Genomic DNA, 22,142 nt, shown 5'->3' with positions numbered 1-22,142 from the left:
GAATTCTAAACAAAAAATTGTATCTTTGTGATTTTTTTTTTAAACATTGATCCGAGTTCCCCCCGAGTAAGGAAAAACCGGGCTGGTACGTGAAATTGCAGACTGTCTGTGCCGCAGTTCAAACATACCCGTGTTTGTCTACTAACGAAGATACGGGTTCGACGCTGGGCAATTTCCGATCAGCGTAGGTCGTGCATGATCAAAGATACTGAAGGCATATCCTGGCCTATTAATAAGATGTTTTTTGGGGAGGTAATAATGTCACAAAACAAAAATCACCATTTATCACAAAGCATGATGAACATCTTCATTCAGGAATCATCAGCTTGTATAACATTTTATAGGATAAGAATTTTCTGGGTGTTAGTATTATGTGGGTTCTTGATATTCATAATAATTATTGACATCACACTCTGAATAATCTACCACTCTTCATTAACAAACCCCAAACAAATATTTAACACACGGCAACGAAACGAGAACGTGTGTTACATCTCAACTTTCCTTTAAGCGTGTAATATAAAAATGATGACTTTGTAAATAACAAACATCAGTGTCTTAGATAATAACATACACCAGTGGCTCAGATAATTGTATTGTAATGCGTTTTATTTTATTTTATTCCGAAACAGGAACAAACCTTAAAGGCAGTGGACACTATATTGGTAACTACTCAAGATAGTTATTAGCATAAAACCTTTCTTGGTGACAAGTAATGTGGAGAGGTTGATGGTATAAAACATTGTGAGAAACAGCTCCCTCTGAAGTGCCATAGTTTTCGAGAAAGAAGTATTTTTCCACGAACTTGATTTCGAGACCTCAGATTTAGAACTTGAGGTCTCTAAACGCAAACAACTTCGTGTAGCAAGGTTTTTTTTTTTTTTTTTTTTTTTTTTTTAATATTATTATCTCGCAAGTTTGATGACCGATTGAGCTCAAATTTCCACAGGTTTGTTATTTTATGCATATGTTGAGATACACCAACTGTAAAGGCTAGACTTTGACAATTACCAATAGTGTCCACTGCCTTTAACCCTGGGGAGGGTAACATCAGTATAATAACAATAATATTTAGTGAAGAAGTCGTGAGAAAATAACATTATTAGTGGCTTAGATAACAACAAATCTTAATTGAGCGTCTACGTATTAATAATGTGGCTGCCAACTTTTCTCTTTGGGTTATTGTAATGACATCATTACAGTCAGACGTTGTTTCTTGTCTAATTCACACTCACCCACCCACACATATCGTCACAATTTCCTAATAATAATTTATTGCTTGTTTCGTTGAGAAATCACAAAACAAAACAAAGGTCATTCTTCATTAGATCGATACTTAATTTTCTAATACACACTGCCACGTCCTGGCTATTGACGCGTTGCTCATTGTTGATCTTTAATTAACAAATTAAGTCTTGATTAACATTACGTCACCTCGACGTTTACACAACCAAGTTGCGACCGTCAGTCATTACAGTAGCGTATTATTGTTTATATGGTTATTACGGCAGCCGGCATTCTTTTGTTCCGATGGATACAATGTAATTGCGGTTTTATTGTTTGCTTTGTGGGTGTCTGGTTAGTATTCAACTAGTGTATTTTCACGGAGTGATTTTCACCGACCGGATTCTGGACCAATCTGTAACATTTTATGCGATCTGCCGTAAATGTTTGGGTACTTTTTGTACGACATATAACACAAACGTCAACAGATTTACATTTAAATATATGGTTTCTAGATAAAGGTGGTAGAAAGCTTCCCTTAAAGACATTGGACACTATTGGTAATTGTCAAAGACCAGTCTTCTCACTTGGTGGATCTCAACTTATGCATAAAATAACAAACCTGTGTTAAATTTGAGCTCAATCGGTCGTCGGAGTTGAGAGATAAGATTGAAAGAAACAAAAACACCCTTGTCACACGAAGTTGTGTGCGTTTAGATGGTTGATTTCGAGACCTCAAAATTCTAAATCTGAGGTCTCGAAATCAAATTCGTGGAAAATTATTTCTTTCTGTCACCCTATGAGTGAGCCGTTTCTCACAATGTTTTATACTATCAATCTCTTCCCATTACTCGTCACCAAGTAAGGTTTTATGCTAATAATTATTTTGAGTAGTTACCAATAGTGTTCACTGCTTTTAAAATATTATATACTAAATACTAGGGTGCTGTAGTTTTTGAGAAATCAGTTTTAAAAAAAAATGTTTGCATGCACGGCGGATTTACGGGACTCTCCTGACAACGTTTCTCTGTGATTTTAACATTGTTTTCCTTAAACAAAATTGACGACTAATAAGGCTCAAACTTGTACAGGTAAATTATCTTCATCAAAGTGAGTAGGGATTCATGTCGTGACCGAAAATTTGATCTATACAAAAGGTATCAAAACCTTTTAAAAAAACTTGTATTGAGTGAATCCCCATCTCGATTCAGTGTATAAATCATGGATGACCATTACCAATGTCAGGATTTTAAAAACGAAACATGAAGAGCAAAAGACCATTGTGTCATCAGTAATCAATCAAATATTTAAACAATACAGTTTAAATATTAACAATGTGCTCACTGACAATATTACGTAAAATATACACATAATATTCGGACATTTCGGTTCTCGTATACCATTGTTCCCCGTATCCTCAAAATTCTACTCAAAATTGAGAAGAGTTAGCGGTAGTCTGTAATTGAAAACAACTATTGTTAGCATTCTGAATTTATATCAATGTAAACCACAAGGGAATTTAGTGTAAAAATGGGTTCTTGGGGTAATTAACGTGGGATTTAAGTTCAACTTCTCGAAGATTTGACTCGTTATTAGTTGTATCTGCTGTGTCTAGTAGTCAAGACTGCAAAAGTAGACCTGTTTCCATTGGTCTGAAACCACTTTAGGTTCAGAAAAGTGCCGTCGGCAGTGAAACAAAATGAGAATTATATGCCTACAAATAAGATGGTACTGAAGCTCCTAAAGGGACATTCCAAAAAGAAAATTTATCTCGTGCGCACGACATATTATCTCGTGCGCACGAGATAATAAGTTGTGCGCACGAGATAATATGTCGTGCGCACGAGATAAAATGTCGTGCGCACGAGATAATTTAAAAACAATCTCTTTTGAATGATCCCTTTAGGGGCTCCGTATATAGACGTTCTTGGCTAAAATTAAAAGTGCATTGTTGTTGCTTATAGTTATATTGTTACGCCATAGGTTTTTCAATGCCATACAATGAATCAGCCATACGGCCGTCTACGAAACAAAACCACTGAAGGAAGAGTGAAGATTGTACCTTGTTAATGCGTCTTATGAATGGGCCCAAGTATTCTATCGTTTGGTCATAATGATTCTTCCTCCTAAGCCATTTAATTACAGAGATGGCAATCTATGATGTACTTTCATATGATCGGTTTAACCACAACAACGTCACTTACAAGGCTATGTATCAAACCCACTGAAATAGTAGGTTGGGCAAAAACCAAACGAATATTTCTCTATCCCCGATACCTTTATTAAATCCTTTGCATTACCCGCGGCTAAAAAAATAGGATTCAAACTGCCTCTAGCCACCGGGCAATCTCGGTGGTCTAGTTGGTATGAAACTGCTCTAGAATGGCAAAGGTCGTGGGTTCGTGACCCACAGACGTGATATGCCTGTGATTTGTTCACAGAACAGGGGAAAGTACCGAGGAAAGTGCCAACACACATCGGTGGATATGGGTAAAAACCAAAATGATTAAAGTGACTGAAATATATTAATTTATCAATCGTATTTCGTTAAACCGATCTGCTAAGATTTTAAATACATCTGCAGATCGGTTTAAAGGCAGTAGACACTATTGGTAGACACTATTGGTAACATAAAACCTTACTTGCGTAACGAGTAATGGGGAGAGGTTGATACTGTTAGACATTGTGAAAAACAGCTCCCTCTGAAGTGACATAGTTTTCGAGAAAAGAGTAATTTTCCACGAATTTGATTTCGAGACCTCAGATTTAGAGTCTGAGGTCTCGAAATCAAGCATCTGATCGCACACAACTTCGTGTGACAAGGGTGTTTTTTTTCTTTCACTATTATCTCGCAACTTCGATGACCAATTGAACTCAAATTTTCACAGGTTTGTTATTTTATGCATTTGTTGAGGTACCCCAAGTTAGAAGAATGGTCTTTGACAATTACCAATAGTGTCCAATGTCTTTAACCAAACGGGGGCCGATTATGGTTCACTTGAACAAATCAATAAAATGCAATTATGTATAGAGGTAAGATACAATCCGACCGTTTGTTGAAGCAGATTGGTTCATTATGGCAAACTCCTGACCGTCTGGGTGAATTTTTTTTTTCTGCACTTCGAAAATGCTACTGTCGTACTCGTAGAGCTTTTCAATGGGGATTTGGTTTCTTTCTATTGTCCTTAAAAATACAATTTATGTCCGAACTGCTGAGTCCACCAGTTCCTTTCGGAACCGCCCATACTCTATTGGTTCATTTATATCAAGATATCAACACACAGTGGGTATTGTCCAACAGATAGATGCATTGAACCGAGCAGCCATGGGATGAGTACAATTTGAGCTATCTACCAAACTCGCTTCCAGATCTGTTCTTACTTCTCAAATGAAATCGCTGTAACTGATGGTCCATTGATTATAACACACACACAGACCTAATTATCAATGTTTAAGTACCAGCCCCTTCTAATGTATGTAGATGATTGATAATATTAAATTAAATGAAGATATTCAAGCAGGAAGTTTAAATTAAGATCGCAACAAATTGACCTGGGGTCGATTTCACAAAGAGTTAGGACTAGTCCTAACTTAGGACTAGTCCTATAGGATATTATTAAAAACGTATGGCTAGTCCTAAAGTCGAGATAAGACTAGTCTTAACTCTTTGTGAAATCAACCCCTGATTCCATTTGATGAAAGAACCCCTGATTCCATTTGATGAAAGAAACGACATTGGCCATGGGACAAAAATTGTAATTAAAAGAAAATTGGTTTGAATGAAGCACATGTAGGCTTGCCTATATCAAACGCATCAACAATAATGATCTTTACAAATTGCGTTAAAGGGTCTATGTACTTTTTGTAGAACGAAAAACACAATGTCTACAGATTTACATTAAACTTTCACAGCTTGAAGATAATGATAGTAGAAAGCTTCCCTGAAAATATTAGTTGCTGAGGAGCTGTAGTTTTGGAGAAATGAGTAAAACAATGTAATGAAAATAATTTTCGTCTCACTGATCATGAGACGAAAATATTTTAGCTTTTAAAAACGGTTTTTCATGACATTGTTTTACTTATATCTCAAAAACTACAGCACCTCAGCAACTAATATTTTAAGGGAAGCTTTGTATTATCATTATCTTCAAACGGTGTAAGTTTAATGTAAATCTGTGGACATTGTGTTTTGTGTTAGAAAAAGTACCCAACTCCTTTAACCAAAATAATTAGAGATATGGAATAAAACTTCTTCGAGATCCAAAATCACTTTACTTCTCTAAATTCCTGCAGGAGATACTGTTGTCCTTTTTTTATTTAAGAAATACACATTTCTGACCTTTGCGAAGAGGAACAAACTAGCCCTCGATGTATCATCCCTTTAACACGGCTTAGTGTAAATCTCAAGCTATACCATCGTGCAACCTACCCGACATGGCGATCGATAAACCCCCATTTGATACACTTGTTGCCTGCAAGCCATAATGATCCGCTTCCCAACTGTCCCGTAGTTGGTGTAAATTTAGAAGAGGGTGCCGGGCCAGGGGGCCTCTCTCATTGATTCGCTGGCCTCTAGATTTACCCAATTCATAAGTAAAAAAACCTTCCTTGTTATTTTCAAAATAGAAATATCCTCTACACGTGGATGGGGCATTGAGATTGCGTCAGAATACATTTAGACAGAAATGCATGAACATTTCGTCTATGGATGTTTCATTTAAAAACGATTTATCGAATGTGATTTGGGTTTCCAGTTAAAACGTTGACATTTTTTAAATTTGTGGTAACCAATCTTGAATTTTTCAGGTTTCCCCAAATAATGTGGAAACAAGAAAAATCGGTGTTCATTACTGCCATAGCTAGGACCCTCTGATACTTAATGTAGTGAGACAGTACAAGTTTTGAGTTAAACTTCATGTTTCCTTCTGTTGTCCTTAAACAGAATGTCGGGCGTTTTAAACAATCTTTGTAAAATTGCTGGTGCTTAAATTTGGAACAATATTCATTCTTCTATTCAAAGTTCACTCCCTATTGAAATGTTTAAATGTTTAAAATTAATAAGTTTTTATTCGTAGTCTTCTTCATATGCTAGTGTCCTAACAGGCTGATCACGTTTTTTGCTTTGTATACCGGATGCAGTTGTATTTTTCTGTAATATAGAATTAGTTAATGTTAAATTTGCATCGGCGATAAAGAATTTTTTTTTTGAGAATTAATTTTTAAAGAATTAATTTTGGTGTTACCCATACACCGATGTGTGTTAGCACTGTATACTCAGTACTTCCCACCCGAGTAACATGCCTGTGATATTTTCTCACATGACTCGGGAAAGTACTGAGATATACAGTGCTAACACACATCGGTGTACGGGTAAAAACCAAAATTAATAGTACAGAATTGCCATTCTTTAAACAATTTTAAGGATCCCTTTTTTGAATCGATGTAGAAGAACATAATCCTACTGAAAAGCACTGCGACAGTGGCAATGTTAATGTACAGAAAAATTAATTGCACCCCCCCCCCCAATAAAACCACAAACCATGACCACTTTGAAAGCGGTTTAACGAGATGAATTTGTGTACCTGGGGAGTGCAGGGTAGGGTAGGGCTTCTACTTTCTGGTGTTAAACATCATTTAGCGACAGTATGTTCGCCTTGTTGAACTTTACAGTAATCTGTATGATTGCTTATTAATTGTTACGAGAGTATTTGCTTTTACATGCACTAGATACTACTGGTAATTACTCAATAATTATACAAACTACACTACCTAACATCATGCTCAAGTTTGTGGCTAAGAAACAATTCAACGAATAATGCAACCTTTTGCAACCCTTTTCCACAGAAAAATTGTTTACCTTCAAAATAATTTAATGGAATACCAGGGTAGGCATTTTAAAACATTGTCAGTATTGTTATACCCTTAAAAGAGCGGGCTCCATTTTAGGTACAAGTTTTGGGCTACAAATTGGTCGGGCACAATTGTTTTTCTTCACATCAAAATTGCAACTGTCGTAGTGCTTTCCCATGGGAAATTTATTTGTTTTAAATCGATTCAAAAAGGAGTCCTGAAAAAAGTAGCGGTCGGGCTACATTTAGGAACAAGTTTGGGGGTCGGGCTATCACGATTTTAGAACAAGTTTAGGGCTACATTTAGGTAGGGCTACATTTAGGTACAAGTTTGGGGCTACATTTAGGTGGTGCTACATTTAGGTACAAGTTTGGGGCTACATTTGCGTCGTGCTACATTTAGGTACAAGTTTGTGGCTATAATTAAATGGGGCTACATTTAGATACAAGTTTGGAGCTACATTTAGGTCGAGTGTCAAAGAAGGCTCGGGCTACATTTAGGGGCGAAACAAACGTAAAGCATTGATCCTCCTTCTCATGAATAATTTTTTCAAATAAGAGTTGACCGATTCTAAAATTATTCAACTTTAACTTCAAACCTAAATAACTTACCGCGTACATTCTTCTCATGATATCATAGTGCTTTATAATAGTTTAACAATCATGAATAAATACCTCTCTACTCAGTTTCGCTATTCCTATTGGTGGAGAGCGCATCACGTGGGGGTGTTTAAACGGTTGATGCATATTACGCGCACGAATATCCGAAAACCGTCTCAGTCATAAAAATGCAACACACATACAGAGCTCAAGGACGTCGGTCAACGGATAAGTTTTACAGAGTTTCTTACTTTGTTACGCGTTTTACCCCAAAAAGGCATTTATACTGGGAATAAATGAATAGTGACTTGTTCTTAAACTGCCGTTTAAACCTTGAAGGGTCGTGGCCGTGCGATAAAGGTCATCGCCTTCGGCTGGGGGCCTTTATCACACGGCCACGACCCGGCCGGTTTTAAACGGCAGTTTAAGAACTCGTCGTTACCGTTTTATTCCCTTATTCAAAAACACAGAATGAATTGAAATGTCAGACAGTAAAGGGAAACAATAATATCAATGTTTTAAAAGGCGATTTAAAAAAAATCACGTGAGCAGTTTGGTCAAAGATTTTATGTAATTTTGTGAATAGATTATGTTTGCGATTAATGCCAGAAGCAGAATGATATACTTTCAAACAATCCACATTATGTCGATATTTTATTTACATAAACCATTTAAATGAACCAACCTGGTAGACCTACAAGTGGTATGTTTTGCAGGCACATACGTAGCTATAGTGGAAGACGGTCAAGTTATATAGAAGCATTTAGTGAGGTTTTATCTTTCGAGAGGCAGTGAAAAACTATTAATACCAACATGACAAAGAAGACGTGCAGGAGGGGATAATCAAGAAGGGTGAATTTCTAATCAAGTTCAACAATATAGGTTCCTGATTTTAATTAGTTTTATCGGTTTGCCCTTTTTGTTTTACATGGGCGTCTTTTCCTGAACTGGTAATACATGCCCAAATGTAATGAGAGATTTTGGCTTGTGGGTCTGTGGTGTGGTTAGCCGAGACGGGCACCAGACATTCTATCCACCCATCACTGATATAGAGATACAAGCTCGGCAGGCGCCGGCTTATACATGGGTGGGTGAAACTTTGTCGATTTTTCCTTCAAGCTAAAACATGGCAGTGATGTTACAAACAAAAGCGGGTTTCAGCTGATCAGGAAAATGATTCGTATCAAGGATAGGAAGGGTGTTTCTGTTCCCCTAATGCGAAATATTGCTCATCAGTCGTGGCAGAAATATACACATTGGATATTCCTTGTTAGTTTGATAGGTTTATAATTCTTGTTTTAGATTTACAACTGTCTGCAGAGCTCTGGAGGTGCCATCCGACATGTTGAGATCACAACAAAATTATCTCCAGATAATTTATCTCGGGATGACGACATCCAAAAAGTACGGAAGCGTATATATGACCATCTACTATACTGCGTTAACAAGATAGTTTATCTTGGAACAAGGGGAAAAGTTATACGAACATAAAATTCAACGATTAACAATTGCGGAAACATGTATTTCAAAGATACTCTATCACGAAAACACGGAGTGCACGATATAGCAACTCGGAACAAAGATGTGACATCTCGGAAAGACGGGATTCTGAGTTAACACAAAGTACCATAAAGTCCCCTGCAGCCAAACCTTTCTCGAGAAAAGTGCGCTCAAAGTTATATATGTAACCAATTAAAGAATGCTTAGCTTATAATCTTTGATATTTTACATGTCAGGGAAGTAGATTGTGTTAACTCATACAGATCTGTACAAGTTTGGTTCACAACGTAATTAATTACACATGGGTGAGTTAACATTCAATAGACAAGATCACTGTATCTTCATGAAAACTGTACATACGAAGTCTGTGTACAGCACGTCGTTTGTAAATCATGTAGACTATGGGACGAATGTCGTTTTTATGTTCCGTGGCGCTCTGTTGGTGTTTTTGAAAGCAAGAGAGGACAAAGTTTGTGGAATTTCCTGTTGATGCTGACATCATGAGAACATCAGCATAAGTATTGGAATTGCACTACTATTGAACCACTTCAATGTAGTGTGGAGTCTAACACTTCAGTCTAGAGTTCAACTCTGATTGCATAAACCAATTTCAGGCATCATCTTCAATTTAATATTATTTCAAAGGGTAACAGAAATGGCTGTTAGCAAACTGCTTCCAACATAAACTACATGGTGTACGTGCAAAATATTGTTATTGGTTTTGACCCTACTAGCTTCCTGAGAAAAACTGAGATAATAAATCATGCATTCAGTTCAAAGGGATAACAGTTTGTTAACGCCACAATAATTTGAAAAAAAATTAATAATGCAGGGTGTCAAAGGCGCAGAAAAGTACAATATGCAGTGGAACAAATCTACACTCTAAAAACTAAAGAGTTGAATCCAACACTTGCATGGGTTCGGTGAGTGACAACACTTTGATAGTATCCAGCATTTTATATGTTAAATCCATCATTTTAAAAAATACAGTCAACAATTTAAGTGCCAGTGTAATGTTTAAAAAGCTGATCCAACAATATTCCAAAGATTTTTTTGGAGAAATTAATTAAAGTGGTCACATGATATGTTGTCGGGATCCGGACAAAAACTAATTTTGAGCACTTTATTTCACTGCTACTAATAATTGGCGGACTTTTTCGAGCAGCGGCTCAAATGAAAGCTTGTAACTTTCTCGACCCCCATCAAAATACCTATTGAGTTCTAAATCAAAATTTTGGGGTCAAATCGGCCAAAAATCTGACATAGCATCTTTAGAGGAATGTTATTTGCCCAGTGACTAGGGTACTGTATACAGCGCGTTGATATGGTTATTGTAGGCTTATGTGCTATTTAAGAACTTAAGTTATAATGACATTACGGCGATCAATTTAAACATGCAAGTAAAATGTTGTTTGCAATGTTGTATTTTCCAAAGTCCATGTGTACAATGTCTACAAAACCGACTGCTTCCAGCACGGAACATAGATCCAGACAACTCGGACCAATTAATGGCTGTCTTTGGGGGCCCGGCCTTCTCAGAAACATATCCACATTTTCAAGAGAGAGGGCGAACTGTGATACTCTATTGTCCAATTTCTTTCGGCGACCAGGGCCCAATTTCATAGATTTGCTTAGCATGAAATTTCTTCCTTCGATAAAAACAGGATTACTAACAAAGTTTCCACGTGATTTTAAGGATGAGCAAACAACAACGAAAAACAGTAACAAGCAATATGCAACAAATGGAAAAATGATTGATAAGCCAGTTTTTTAACAAGTAAGAAATTTCATGCTGAGCAAATTTGTGTGCTTAGCAGCTCTATGAAATTGGGCCATGATTTCAAACCCTATAAGACTTTCTCTGCAGAACATACTCTATTTTCTCCCACCGTTATGCTTAGAGGATTTAGATACTTTTTTTACACAAAACATGTCCACAGATTTAATTATTAAAGGCAGTGGACTTGGTAATTGCTCAAAATAATTATTAGCATAAAACCTTTCGTGGCGACGAGTAATGGGGAGACGTTGATGGTATAAAACATTGTGAGAAACGGCTCCCTCTGAAGTGCCGTAGTTTTCGAGAACGAAGTAATTTTCCACGAATTTGATCTGACATGAATTTGATCTGACATAGCATCTTTAACACTTAAATTGTTGAATTAACCGTTTTAGCGGTGGATCAACAATTTAAAATGCTAGATTTAACAAACAAAACGCTGGATCCAACACTTTCAAAGCGTTGTCACTCTCCGAGCTATTCCAAGTGTTGGATTCAACTCTTTAGTTTTTAGAGTGTACATCACGGCCAGGTTTACATACAGATAAACCCCATTTAGTTTTGGTTAATTCCTTTTTTGCGTAGCGCCCCCTACGTTCTCATTTGTATTTCCCGCCCTTGGCGTAATTCTGAAATTGGCCGAACTATCATCAACATCTACGTCACCCAATTTACAGGTATGATTCTTATTTATTTGATTATGTCTTTATGCATCATTTCTTAAACTTTCAAGTCTTACCTAGTTATTCATAGAATGCATGCGACTTGATTGTTTCTTTATGTCAACATATAGTTGTGCTATTTAGTGTGATTTTAATCAATGTTCCTTGGTTAACATGAGATATGTGGTTCACCAAGATGGCGGACGGGATTTAGTTCTTTTTCCATTTAATATATTATTTGTAATTATTGTTAAAGGCAGTGGACACTATTGGTATTAACTCAAAATAATTATTTTCATAAAACCTTTCTTGATTACAAGTAATGGGGAGAGGTTAATATCATAAAACATTGTGAGAAACAGCTACCTCTGAAGTGACGTAGTTTTCGAGAAAGAAGTAATTTTGCACGAATTTGATTTCGAGACCTCAGATTTAGAATTTGAGGTCTCGAAATCAAGCATCTGAAAGCACATAACTTCGTGTGACCAGGGTGCAAAAATGGTGTTTTTTCTTTCATTAATATCTCGCAACTTCGACGACCGATTGAGCTCAAATTTTCACAGGTTTGTTATTTTATGCACATGCTGAGACTGATTTTAATGTCTTTAAAGACTGATTTGCATACATATTTTGGGGTTGTGTGCGACGAGGGTATTTTTTCTTTCATTATTATCTCGCAACTTCGATGACCGATTGAGCCCAAATTTTTACAGGTTTGTTATTTTATGCACAATATGTGGAGATACACCATGTGAAGACTTTTTTTTTCACAATTACCAATGGTATGTTTCTTTAAACTATTATTGTTTAACTATTATTGTTGGACTATTTTGCTAAACGTAATTCTGAAGGTGACTATCATCAACATCTCTGTTCACCCAATTTACAGATTCCGACAATAAACCATTCATTCAAGAGATCTTCAAATCCAGTTCCCCCGTGCCTTATTAAACAGTTACTTAACTACATCTCTATGGTCACATACATAACAACATATTCACAAGAAAATCTATTTATGGAAGGTAAAATACAGCACACAATGGAACCGAGTTTAAAGGAACACGTTGCCTTGGATCGGTCGAGTTGGTCTTTGAAAAGCGTTTGTAACCGTTTTTTATAAAATGCATATGGGTAGAAAGATGTTGTAAAAGTAGAATACAATGATCCACACAAACATGCCTCGAAATTGCGTGATTTTCCTTTTACCTCGTCGACTAACACGTCGGCCATTTCTGGGGGTCAAAATGTTGACTCCCATAAATGGCCGACCGTGTTAGTTCGCAAAGTAGAAGGAAAACCACGCAATTTCGAGGCAAACTTGTGTGGATCATTGTATTCTACTTTTAAAACATCTTTCCAACCATATGCATTATATACAAAACGGTTACAAACGCTTTTGTTTTGACCAACTCGTCCGATCCAAGGCAACGTGTTCCTTTAATAGCGACAATACAAAAAGTGCAACCATCGGCCCTTGAAGTTGTAAACTGTTTTTGTCGCATCAACCACCCACTTATTCAATGAACCATGAGTCTATGCACAAACTAAATATTCACAAGTTTCGTAATACCGCTCATGCACCCCTTGCGACCTCTTTGAATTGTACGTCGTTGCTAAAAAGGTCGCGACCATCAACCAAAATACAATTGCTCTCATGAATGTATTGACAAATCGTCCTCTCATTATCATCTCGCAATAATAAAAAATGGCATTAAACTGGGAAACATTACAGCATTGGTTTTGCGAACAAAATAGTTGTTGGCAATGCAAATCACCTTAGTAATCCACCATAATACATCAACTTACAAACCTGTAAAAGTTTGAGATCGATCGGCCATCTGGATCACATCTTTTCAAATTTAAAGTACAAAGTACGCTTGAAAAATAAACGAAAATTCACAAACTCATACTTTTCTTTGAAACTGAATGTTCCAATTTGCCAGCAATAACTTTAGATGCCACTAGAAGTAACCAATACACCCCATTAACCAGAAGCTCCAAAGTATGCAAAAGCAATTCGATGAAATCCATTCAAGCTGCACAATATCACCTTATAGGCCTAAGCTGACAAATTTAAAAATTATGGTCTTTTTGAAATAGTACTTACCAGGTCTGTATTTCACTCTCATTGTAACTCACTTTCTCTATGTGTTTCCCGCTAAATAAAGAAAATAAGATTAAAAAAGCTAAAATTTAAAGTAAGGAACATGGTAGAATAATATCAATTTAATGCATTTGGGTAGAGCCTCACAACAAGGGCCCAATTTCATGACTCTGTTTCACATAACACGTAATGTGCTCACATCCCATAAGAAAAATGTATATCAATGTGTGTTTTACAAGGCAACGTAGGTATTCCATGAAATTGATCTGAGGTTTTTTAGTAGGCCTACATCCTTTTTTTATTAAATTGGCTACAGTTTTGGGGGTATTTTTTTACCTTTTGAAATGATGTTTGGGTTGGTTGCAGAATTGCTGCTCTCTAATCTATACTACGATCAACAAAAGGCAAAATACCATGGAACTTTGTTGAAAGTTTGTTGCAACTAAAGCCGTTTTCATTCATAACAAAACTAATAATGTTGCTTTGCCTGAAGGGGAACAAAACCACTAAGAGCGTATCGGCCTGTACCCGAACCAACTGGGGCAAGTTTGCTCACACTGTTACACAAATCCAGTAGGCCATATCTTGACTGCTTGCCAAGGCATATAAAAGACAAATAAACCTTTATCATGGTGCGGCCATCTTGAATTTCTCCTATTGATATCAATGTTACCAAACTGAGGCTGGAAGAAAAATAATCTGGCTCCTATTCGCAAAATTGTTACTGACATTAATTATTGTTATTCGAAACGAGGAACATGACCAAGATGGAGGCAGCTTGATAAATGTCTGTAGGCATATACTTGGCAGCTTGCATCCCATGATAATCGTATCATATAATATCTTGTTTATTCGATATAACTGTAAGAACAATAAGGTTATTGTCTACTTACTACTTATATTGGAAAGCAATGCTGGCAATTTCGGTTCGTCGTGTGCGATACTCCTTGTCTGTGAATCCCTGCAAACCACGAAAAGGAATTTCTGAATCAAAATCTGATCATCATTCCAGTAAATAGAATAAAACACGTCTCAAAAAATGGTATACTTATTTAATCCAACATCTTTAGTTTTCAAAGTTTATGTATAAGGCAGTGAGTACGAATTAGTGGCTACAGCTATGGCTACGGCTGTTGCTATGGATGTTGCTATGTTCGATTTAACTCTTGATGACGCTGCGATCCAGCCTGTAGCCGTAGCCGTAGCCGCTCGTTTCAGGCCATGTCCGAATTGGCGGCTACAGATACGGCCGGATATACGGCTAGATTGCCGCGTCATTATGCGTTAAAGACAATGGCACTATTGGTAATTGTCAAAGAGCAGTCTTCTCACTTGGTGTATTTCAACATATGCATAAAAATAACAAACGTGTGAAAATTTAAGCTCAATTGGTCGTCGATGTTGCGAGATTTTAATGAAAGAAAAAACACCCTTGTTGCACCATGATCATACGTGTGCTTTCAGATGCTTGATTTCGAGACTTCAAATTCTAAATCTGAGGTCTCGAAATCAAATTCATGGAAAATGACTTCGTGTTCGAAAACTACGTCACTTCAGAAGGAGCCGTTTCTCACAGAGTTTGTAATATTATCAACCTCTCCCCATTACTTGTTTTATCCAAGTGAGGTTTTATGCTAATAATTATTTTGAGTAATTACTTATAGTGTCCACTGCCTACAAGTATAGGAAGTTCTTAGCAAGACACTTAGCAACAGTCGTAGCCGTCTGTAGCCGCAAATTCGGATACGGCCTTATATAATACACGCCAATTTGGGCAAATCCACTTAGTCTGGTACCTTACCGGGTGGTCGTTATCAAGGTCCGGTTCGTACGACATGGTGAGATGTGTGCATTTATCCAGATCCGAGATGTGACGTGGAAACCAGATTGCTGAAAAAATATAGGGAAAAAAGTTAGTGTATATAAAATACTTTCTAAAACTAATCTGATTTATGATATTTAATTGTTGGGACTTTTGGTTTACCAAGCAGAGTCTACTAGATGTCATGAGGAAATTTCACAGCACAAATCACTAGATTGGCATTGGATGTTTTGGGTTTTTATAAGGGTCTGAGAGGTATTCGGGCGAGGCACTACCTCTTGTAGGGACCTCTTCTGTATTAAGACAACGTGAGTTGTTTGCACCTTTTTATTATTCGTAATAAGTCAACTTGGCGTCATGTGAAAAATCCACAACACAAATCAACTATAGATGGCCATGGATTACAAGGGGTTTGGGCATGTGAGGGTAAGAATGGCATGTACCTCTTTTGGGAACCTCTTCTGTGTGTAAGACAACGGAGTCCACTGTTTTCTTCAAGGAGGCTAGAAGACTCCTGACGATGCAACTCTTTGCGTCGACTTGAACAAGGAATTCAAAACCGTCGTTTGCAGCGGAAGCTCTTGATTCCACGTGAATCAGCTTTGTCTTCGTCATCTGCGATGGAAAGTCGACATTGACTAATTTGATCGACAACTATAGTAATCATCTCGTCGGAGTTTTAAGTTACAAAAAATTAATTTGCTCCGACTTAAAGGTACTGGACACTTGTTGGTAATTATTCAAAATAATTGTTAGCATAAAGACTTACTTGTTTTTTTTTACATTATGGACTGCAGCATTTGAGAGCTGTTGAAGTAGTTTTTGAGAAAACGGTATTTTTTCAATCAAATTTTAAAATACTTCAGCCTTGAAGCCTTTTCTGTAATAATGCATCTGAAATCACACATATTTCTGCAACAAAATATCTATCCCTTGCAACTATGGTGACTAGTTGAGTCCAAATTTGTACAGATTTGGTATTATGCACATGTTTGAATACACATGTTGGGACGATTTTTAGGCGTCTGAAAGCATACAATGAGTTTAATTTGACTCGCACTCCATTAGGCCTGCACTGGTCAACTCGGTCCTTTTGGCGTTTCTTTGTTGTCTTGGGGTAACGTTTTTTGGTGTGTGGTGTCGATACAATAAGTGTGTTTTTTTTTCGCTCATTATTCTCTTGCAACTTCGATGATCAATTGAGTCAAAATTTCCACAGGTTTGTTATTTATAAATGCATGTTGGAATACAACAAGTGGGATTTACTGAGTCTAAATTTACCGAAGGTGTCCAGTGGCGTTAAGGCACCAATTTGTAGAATCTTGTTTGTAGGCCAATCTGCAGTTATTGTGAAAACCTTGTCAATGTGTAACCTGTATTTGTACATGCACATGTCACAATGATAAAATATACATCAAAATAGATTGCTTGTTCTTATCCCCCCCCCCCCCCGCACCATGCGTAGTCTGTCGACACAGCGAACATTATGGACTGCAGGACGGGATGGGGAATATATAACATAATATCCGTAGTTAAACAAAGGGCAGGGTGAGGCAGGAAATTGTTCGGCGATTTTTAATTAAACATTTGACGTTTTGAAACCTGGTTAAGATTGATTGACGAAATAGCGACTCAACGTACTTTGTCGCTGTCTATCAAACATTGAAAATGAAAGGTTTTTGTGTTACGTGTCAATCTATTAAAATCAGACAAAATTTTTCATTTAATGATCGGTAAAAGGAACGAACAAACCTTTCTTAACATCATCTTTTACGTTAATAAGCTTCATTGTATTAAACCATATGGACCTTTGTATTTAGCTATGAATATGAATGGTCAATGAAACGCCTTATTTGAAGGAACACGTTGCCTTTGATCGGTCGAGTTGGTCATTGAAAAGCGTTTGTAACCGTTTGTTATAAAATGCATATGGTTAGAAAGATGTTGTAAAAGTAGAAGACAATGATCCACACACATTTGCTTCGAAATTGCATGGTTTTCCTTTTACTTTGCAAGCTAACACGGACGGCCATTTATGGGCCATAAATGGCCGACCGTGTTAATCGACGAGGAAAAAGGAAAACCACGCAATTTTGAGTGATACTTGTGTGGATCATTGTATTCTACTTTTATAACAAACGGTTACAAACGCTTTTTAAAGACCAACTCGACCGATCCAAGGTAACGTGTTCCTTTAAAGGTTGGGTTGTTCAAACTTGCAATTATGGGATTTGAGATGTTGCATCATAGTTTTAACTACAGCGTGAAAACTTAGCAAGTTTAATTTGACTCGCACTCCATTAGTCCTGCACTGGTCAACTCGGTCCTTTTGGCGTTTATTTGTTGTCTTGGGGTAACGTTTGTTGGTGTGTGGTGTCGATGTGATTTTTGTGTGGTGTTGGTGTGGTGTTTCTTTCTGGTGCTGTGTGGTGTTTATTTGTGGTGTTGGTGTGGTGTTTAGTTATTGCGTGGTGTGGTGTTGGATTTGCGTTTATTTGTGGTTCTGGTGTGGCGTTCATGTGTGGTGTTGGGGAGCATTTGTTTGTGGTGTTGGTGAGGTGTTGGTGAGGTGTTTACTAGTTGTTGCACTGGTGTGGTGTTGGTGTGGCTTTATTTCTGGTGTTGGTGTTGTGTTTATTTGTGGTGTTTTACGTGAGGTGTTGGTGTAGGCTTACACATTCAGACCGGGACCTATAGCAAAAGAGGACAAAATAGTCCACGGTTCGGGAAAGGTCCACAGTTGGAAAACAAATACAAAACCATTCACCCCATAAAACTCACTAATTCATACTAACCTCGAATACTTTCACAGCTTTAGCGAGCGAGGCGAAACCGGCGTCACCGCGGGACGAGAACGACACACACAGTCTCTTCGGGATGTCTCCGTTCACCAAGTTGGTTACCTCCTCGGTGCCCTCCGAGAATACATCGTCGTGTTCGGTCGGACTCGGGAGGCCGAAGGGTCCCCAGATGTCGACCGAAGAGCTGGAGGAATCCCGACGAGCATCTTCGATCAGACTCGTCTTTCGGGACGGGTACAGAGTGCTCTGTTGGCGTGAAATTAAAACACCTATGTGAAATAATTCATTAAAGAGTGGACACTATTATTTTGTAATTTCTCAAAATAATTGTTAGCATAAAAACTTACTTGGTAACGACAAATGGAGAGCTGTATGGTATAAAACATTGTCAGAAACGGCTTCCTCTGAAGTAACGTGATTTTTAAGACCAGGGGTAATTTCTCACTCAAATATTAACAGACATCTCGCGTTTTTTTTTAACGAATGTTGCGAATTATTTCATGACGCGGCCGCGATTGGTATCTACCTATGGCTCTTTGCTCGTTTGACTTTGAAAAGAAAAAAATAGGGGCGAATGCCATTTATATTCGCAACATTTGTCTTAAAAATGGCAATACATTGTTGATGACACTTTGAAAACAACACAAAAGTATTTGTAAGCCGATCGTATGACATTCGTAACGTTGGCAAGGCATTGGTAATGCATTTGTAACATTGGCAAATGTGGTAAAACACTCGTTAGGTGATGCTTCTCTGATTCAAATTGTAGCATAACAAAAATATAATTTAACATACCCACATTACTAAAATAAAAATTGGTTCTCGAAATGTTTGTACTATCAACCAAAGGTTTCTTTCAACCAAAGGTTTGTATTGACATTAATTGTAATAGTGACACCAAACGTATACCTATGCTTAAATAATTTCGCAAAAGAATTATCTTCAATCCTCAATCTTCAATGGTGGAATCCTTATTCAGCTATCTATAGCTACACTATGATGGTGCAGAAGTGACGTCACAGGCAAAGTGCATAAGAAATAAGGTGAAGTTAAGGTGTCGACAAGACAAAAAGACTGATAACAAAAGACGAAAAAGACTGATAACAAAGGACGAAAAAGACTGATAACAAAGGATTATCATAACAATTTAATTTTATTTAAGTGGTGACCTGTTCAACTTAGCAAAAATATGTTGGTTTTTGGAGTGTTTTGTTTTCTCTTATCAATGTGTCGATATATGTAAGAGTTCATTGTGTCAAATGCATATCGCAAAATCAGAAAAAGTCATAATGATGTTGCATGTTTGATTTGTAACACGATTCCTAGCTTAAATATTGATTTTTCATGGCGATTTGAGCCGTGGTGACCGCTCCATCATGTAGTAAGCCTAACCTACGTCAGTTTTACTGCAACACTAATCCCATTGTAATTTTCGACGCCTAGCCACACCTTTGACATTAAACATTTGTATGCTTAGATAATAAAAACTTTAGCTTAGCAATGGCATAAGTAAACAAGCCAATCACAGTACAACCAAACAGTGGCAGGTTACAAGTAATTCTATCAGCCTGCAAACTTGTTTAAAAATTGTCTTATCCAATAATAATCCGGTCGGATTATCTGATGTATTATCGAATTGCAATCACGACTAAAAACATCATAATGATGCAAGCACATGGGGCTACCAACCTTCAACGTGAAAAGTTGAAATCGATGCCTGTAGCCAACAAACAATTTGTGAATTTTCCTTAGATCTGTTTTCTATTTATTAAAGGCAGTGGACACTAGTGGTAATTGTCAAAGACTAGCCTTCACAGTTGGTGTATCTCAACATATGCATAAAATAACAAACCTGTGAAAATTTGAGCTCAATCGGAAATCGAACTTTGCGAGATAATTATGAAAGAAAAGACACCTTTGACACACGAAGTTGTGTGCGTTTTATGGTTGATTTCGAGACCTCAAGTTCTAAACCTAAGGTCTCGAAGTCAAATTCGTTGAAAATTTCTTATTTCTCTAAAATTATGGCACTTCAGAGGGAGCCGTTTCTCACACATGTTTTGTACCATCAACCTCTCCCAATTACTTGTCACCAAGAAAGGATGTTTGCTAATAAATATTTTGAGTAACTACCAATAGTGTCCACTGCCTTTAAACAATTAGGATAATATCAACTCTTCTTCACTCGTTATGACAGCTTGACACCATTTTGGATTTTAATATAAACCATATCTTTTCCAGGAATATTGGTAACCTTCCACCAGAAGTATCAAATATAATGAGATTTGATCAATAATTATAACTACGGTCAAAATAATAAACTCTTCCTCACCCCTTCAAATGTGTGTGCCCTCCGGACTGGTCGTGGCTTGCTGACGGGTCGTGACATCATGTTGTTGAGTTTGAAGTCAATTCTTATCAACTTCGTTAGTTCAGAGATACTTTAAAATCTTGTTGCACAATTTATTGTTGCACAATGTAGACGCAAATAAAGTCATGTACCTTTTCAATGTAAAGTTCCAAGCTCGAGCAAGCCGATAGCGGTCTTCTCTGATTTGATGCTGTTATCGTGACGCTACCAACAGGAACCAACCTGCTAACTGTAGTTATTTTGTCTGTGAGTACGGGATATTGTACATACAGCCAGAGTGTATGCCAGCGATACATTCCTGTGAATGAATTTCAATGACCGTCCTTGGAAGTAGAGAAGGACTGTGATTGGTCAGTTCATCTCACAGCCCTGCACATGCGCAGTAATATTGGACAGTGCCGTCTCTTAGGCCGTGTCTGAATTGGCGACTTCGGCTACAGCTACGGCTAGATCGCGCGTCTGCTATTCTTCAACACTGGTAGACACGTTGCTCTAGCCGTAGCTGTAGCCGAAGTCGCTAATTCAGACACGGCCTTACTTACATGTACATGTACATGGACCATTGAGGAAGACTCTATTTTCTTTCTCCATGCATGTACTAACTGACTGTGGCGAATACTCTTGGGAATATGAAAACAAATATTTGAAATTCGCCCAAAAGTTGCGATTGGAAAGTGAATAATATTGTCTCGGTCGTCCCTCGACCTCTCCTGTTACCAATATGTAACACTCACGCTTTACCAAACGTACCAATGGCTTACCAATGCTTACGAAATTCGATGGCGAATTACAACCTTCACAACATACGCTGAAATTTAGGAAGCGCTTCGTATTGCCCCTCTCACAGAGTGGCGAATGTTGAACTCTTGCGAACATGAGTATTTGAATTTCGTGTTAAATTCATCCAAAATGGCGGTTGCAAAGTGAACATTTTCATCTCGGTCTCAACCCTCGATCGTCCTCGGTCGGCTCTCCCCTAGCCAATATTACAAAATATTACAAAAGCAACGCTTGCCATGCCTTTACGAACGTTGCCAACGCTTCTGCACGTTTTACCAACGTTACCAATTCTAACGAAAATCGACGGCGAATGACCGCCGCAATATTCGCTAAAACTTAGAAAGCGGTTTATAAATTGACCGATCTTCGTACAGAGGAACCAACGCTTGCGAAGATACGGCGAATGTTGCGGAAAGTGAGCGATTGGTAAACATTTCCGTTCGTAAGCACATCCGCTAGCATTATTATCCCCAGTGTGAGAGTAGCATAAAGGACGGTCTTCCTTAAAATAGAGCTCTCCCCAACAACATAGAGCGAAATCCGTTCTTTGTGTGACACAAAATAAGCTCCAATGCACAGCCCTTGGGTGAACTCAAGCTTGCCATCAAACTGAGATTGATTAACAAAATAACAATGATACAAAACTCGT

The 22,142-nt window shown here is 37.6% G+C and overlaps 1 protein-coding gene across 1 annotated transcript in view; it reads right to left on the bottom strand.

Annotated features, from left to right (window-relative positions):
- The window catches only part of LOC139939760 (tyrosine 3-monooxygenase-like), a 29,778-nt gene extending 8,859 nt beyond the window's left edge, over window positions 1–20,919 (bottom strand). Inside the window, exons 1-6 of the mRNA XM_071935865.1 lie at window positions 20,675–20,919; window positions 18,337–18,588; window positions 15,985–16,156; window positions 15,521–15,609; window positions 14,613–14,680; window positions 13,723–13,773 (exon numbers count right to left, since the gene is read on the bottom strand). Of these exons, the coding sequence (XP_071791966.1) occupies window positions 13,723–13,773; window positions 14,613–14,680; window positions 15,521–15,609; window positions 15,985–16,156; window positions 18,337–18,588; window positions 20,675–20,734 (692 nt within the window). The 5' untranslated portion in view covers window positions 20,735–20,919. The remainder of the gene's footprint in view (window positions 1–13,722; window positions 13,774–14,612; window positions 14,681–15,520; window positions 15,610–15,984; window positions 16,157–18,336; window positions 18,589–20,674) is intronic.
- Window positions 20,920–22,142: the final 1,223 nt, after the last annotated feature.

This window comes from Asterias amurensis, chromosome 7, assembly GCF_032118995.1.
Source record: "Asterias amurensis chromosome 7, ASM3211899v1".
Taxonomy (NCBI): domain Eukaryota; kingdom Metazoa; phylum Echinodermata; class Asteroidea; order Forcipulatida; family Asteriidae; genus Asterias; species Asterias amurensis.
The sequence above is the reverse complement of the archived record's forward strand: the minus strand, read 5'-3'. Positions and strand labels throughout refer to the sequence as shown.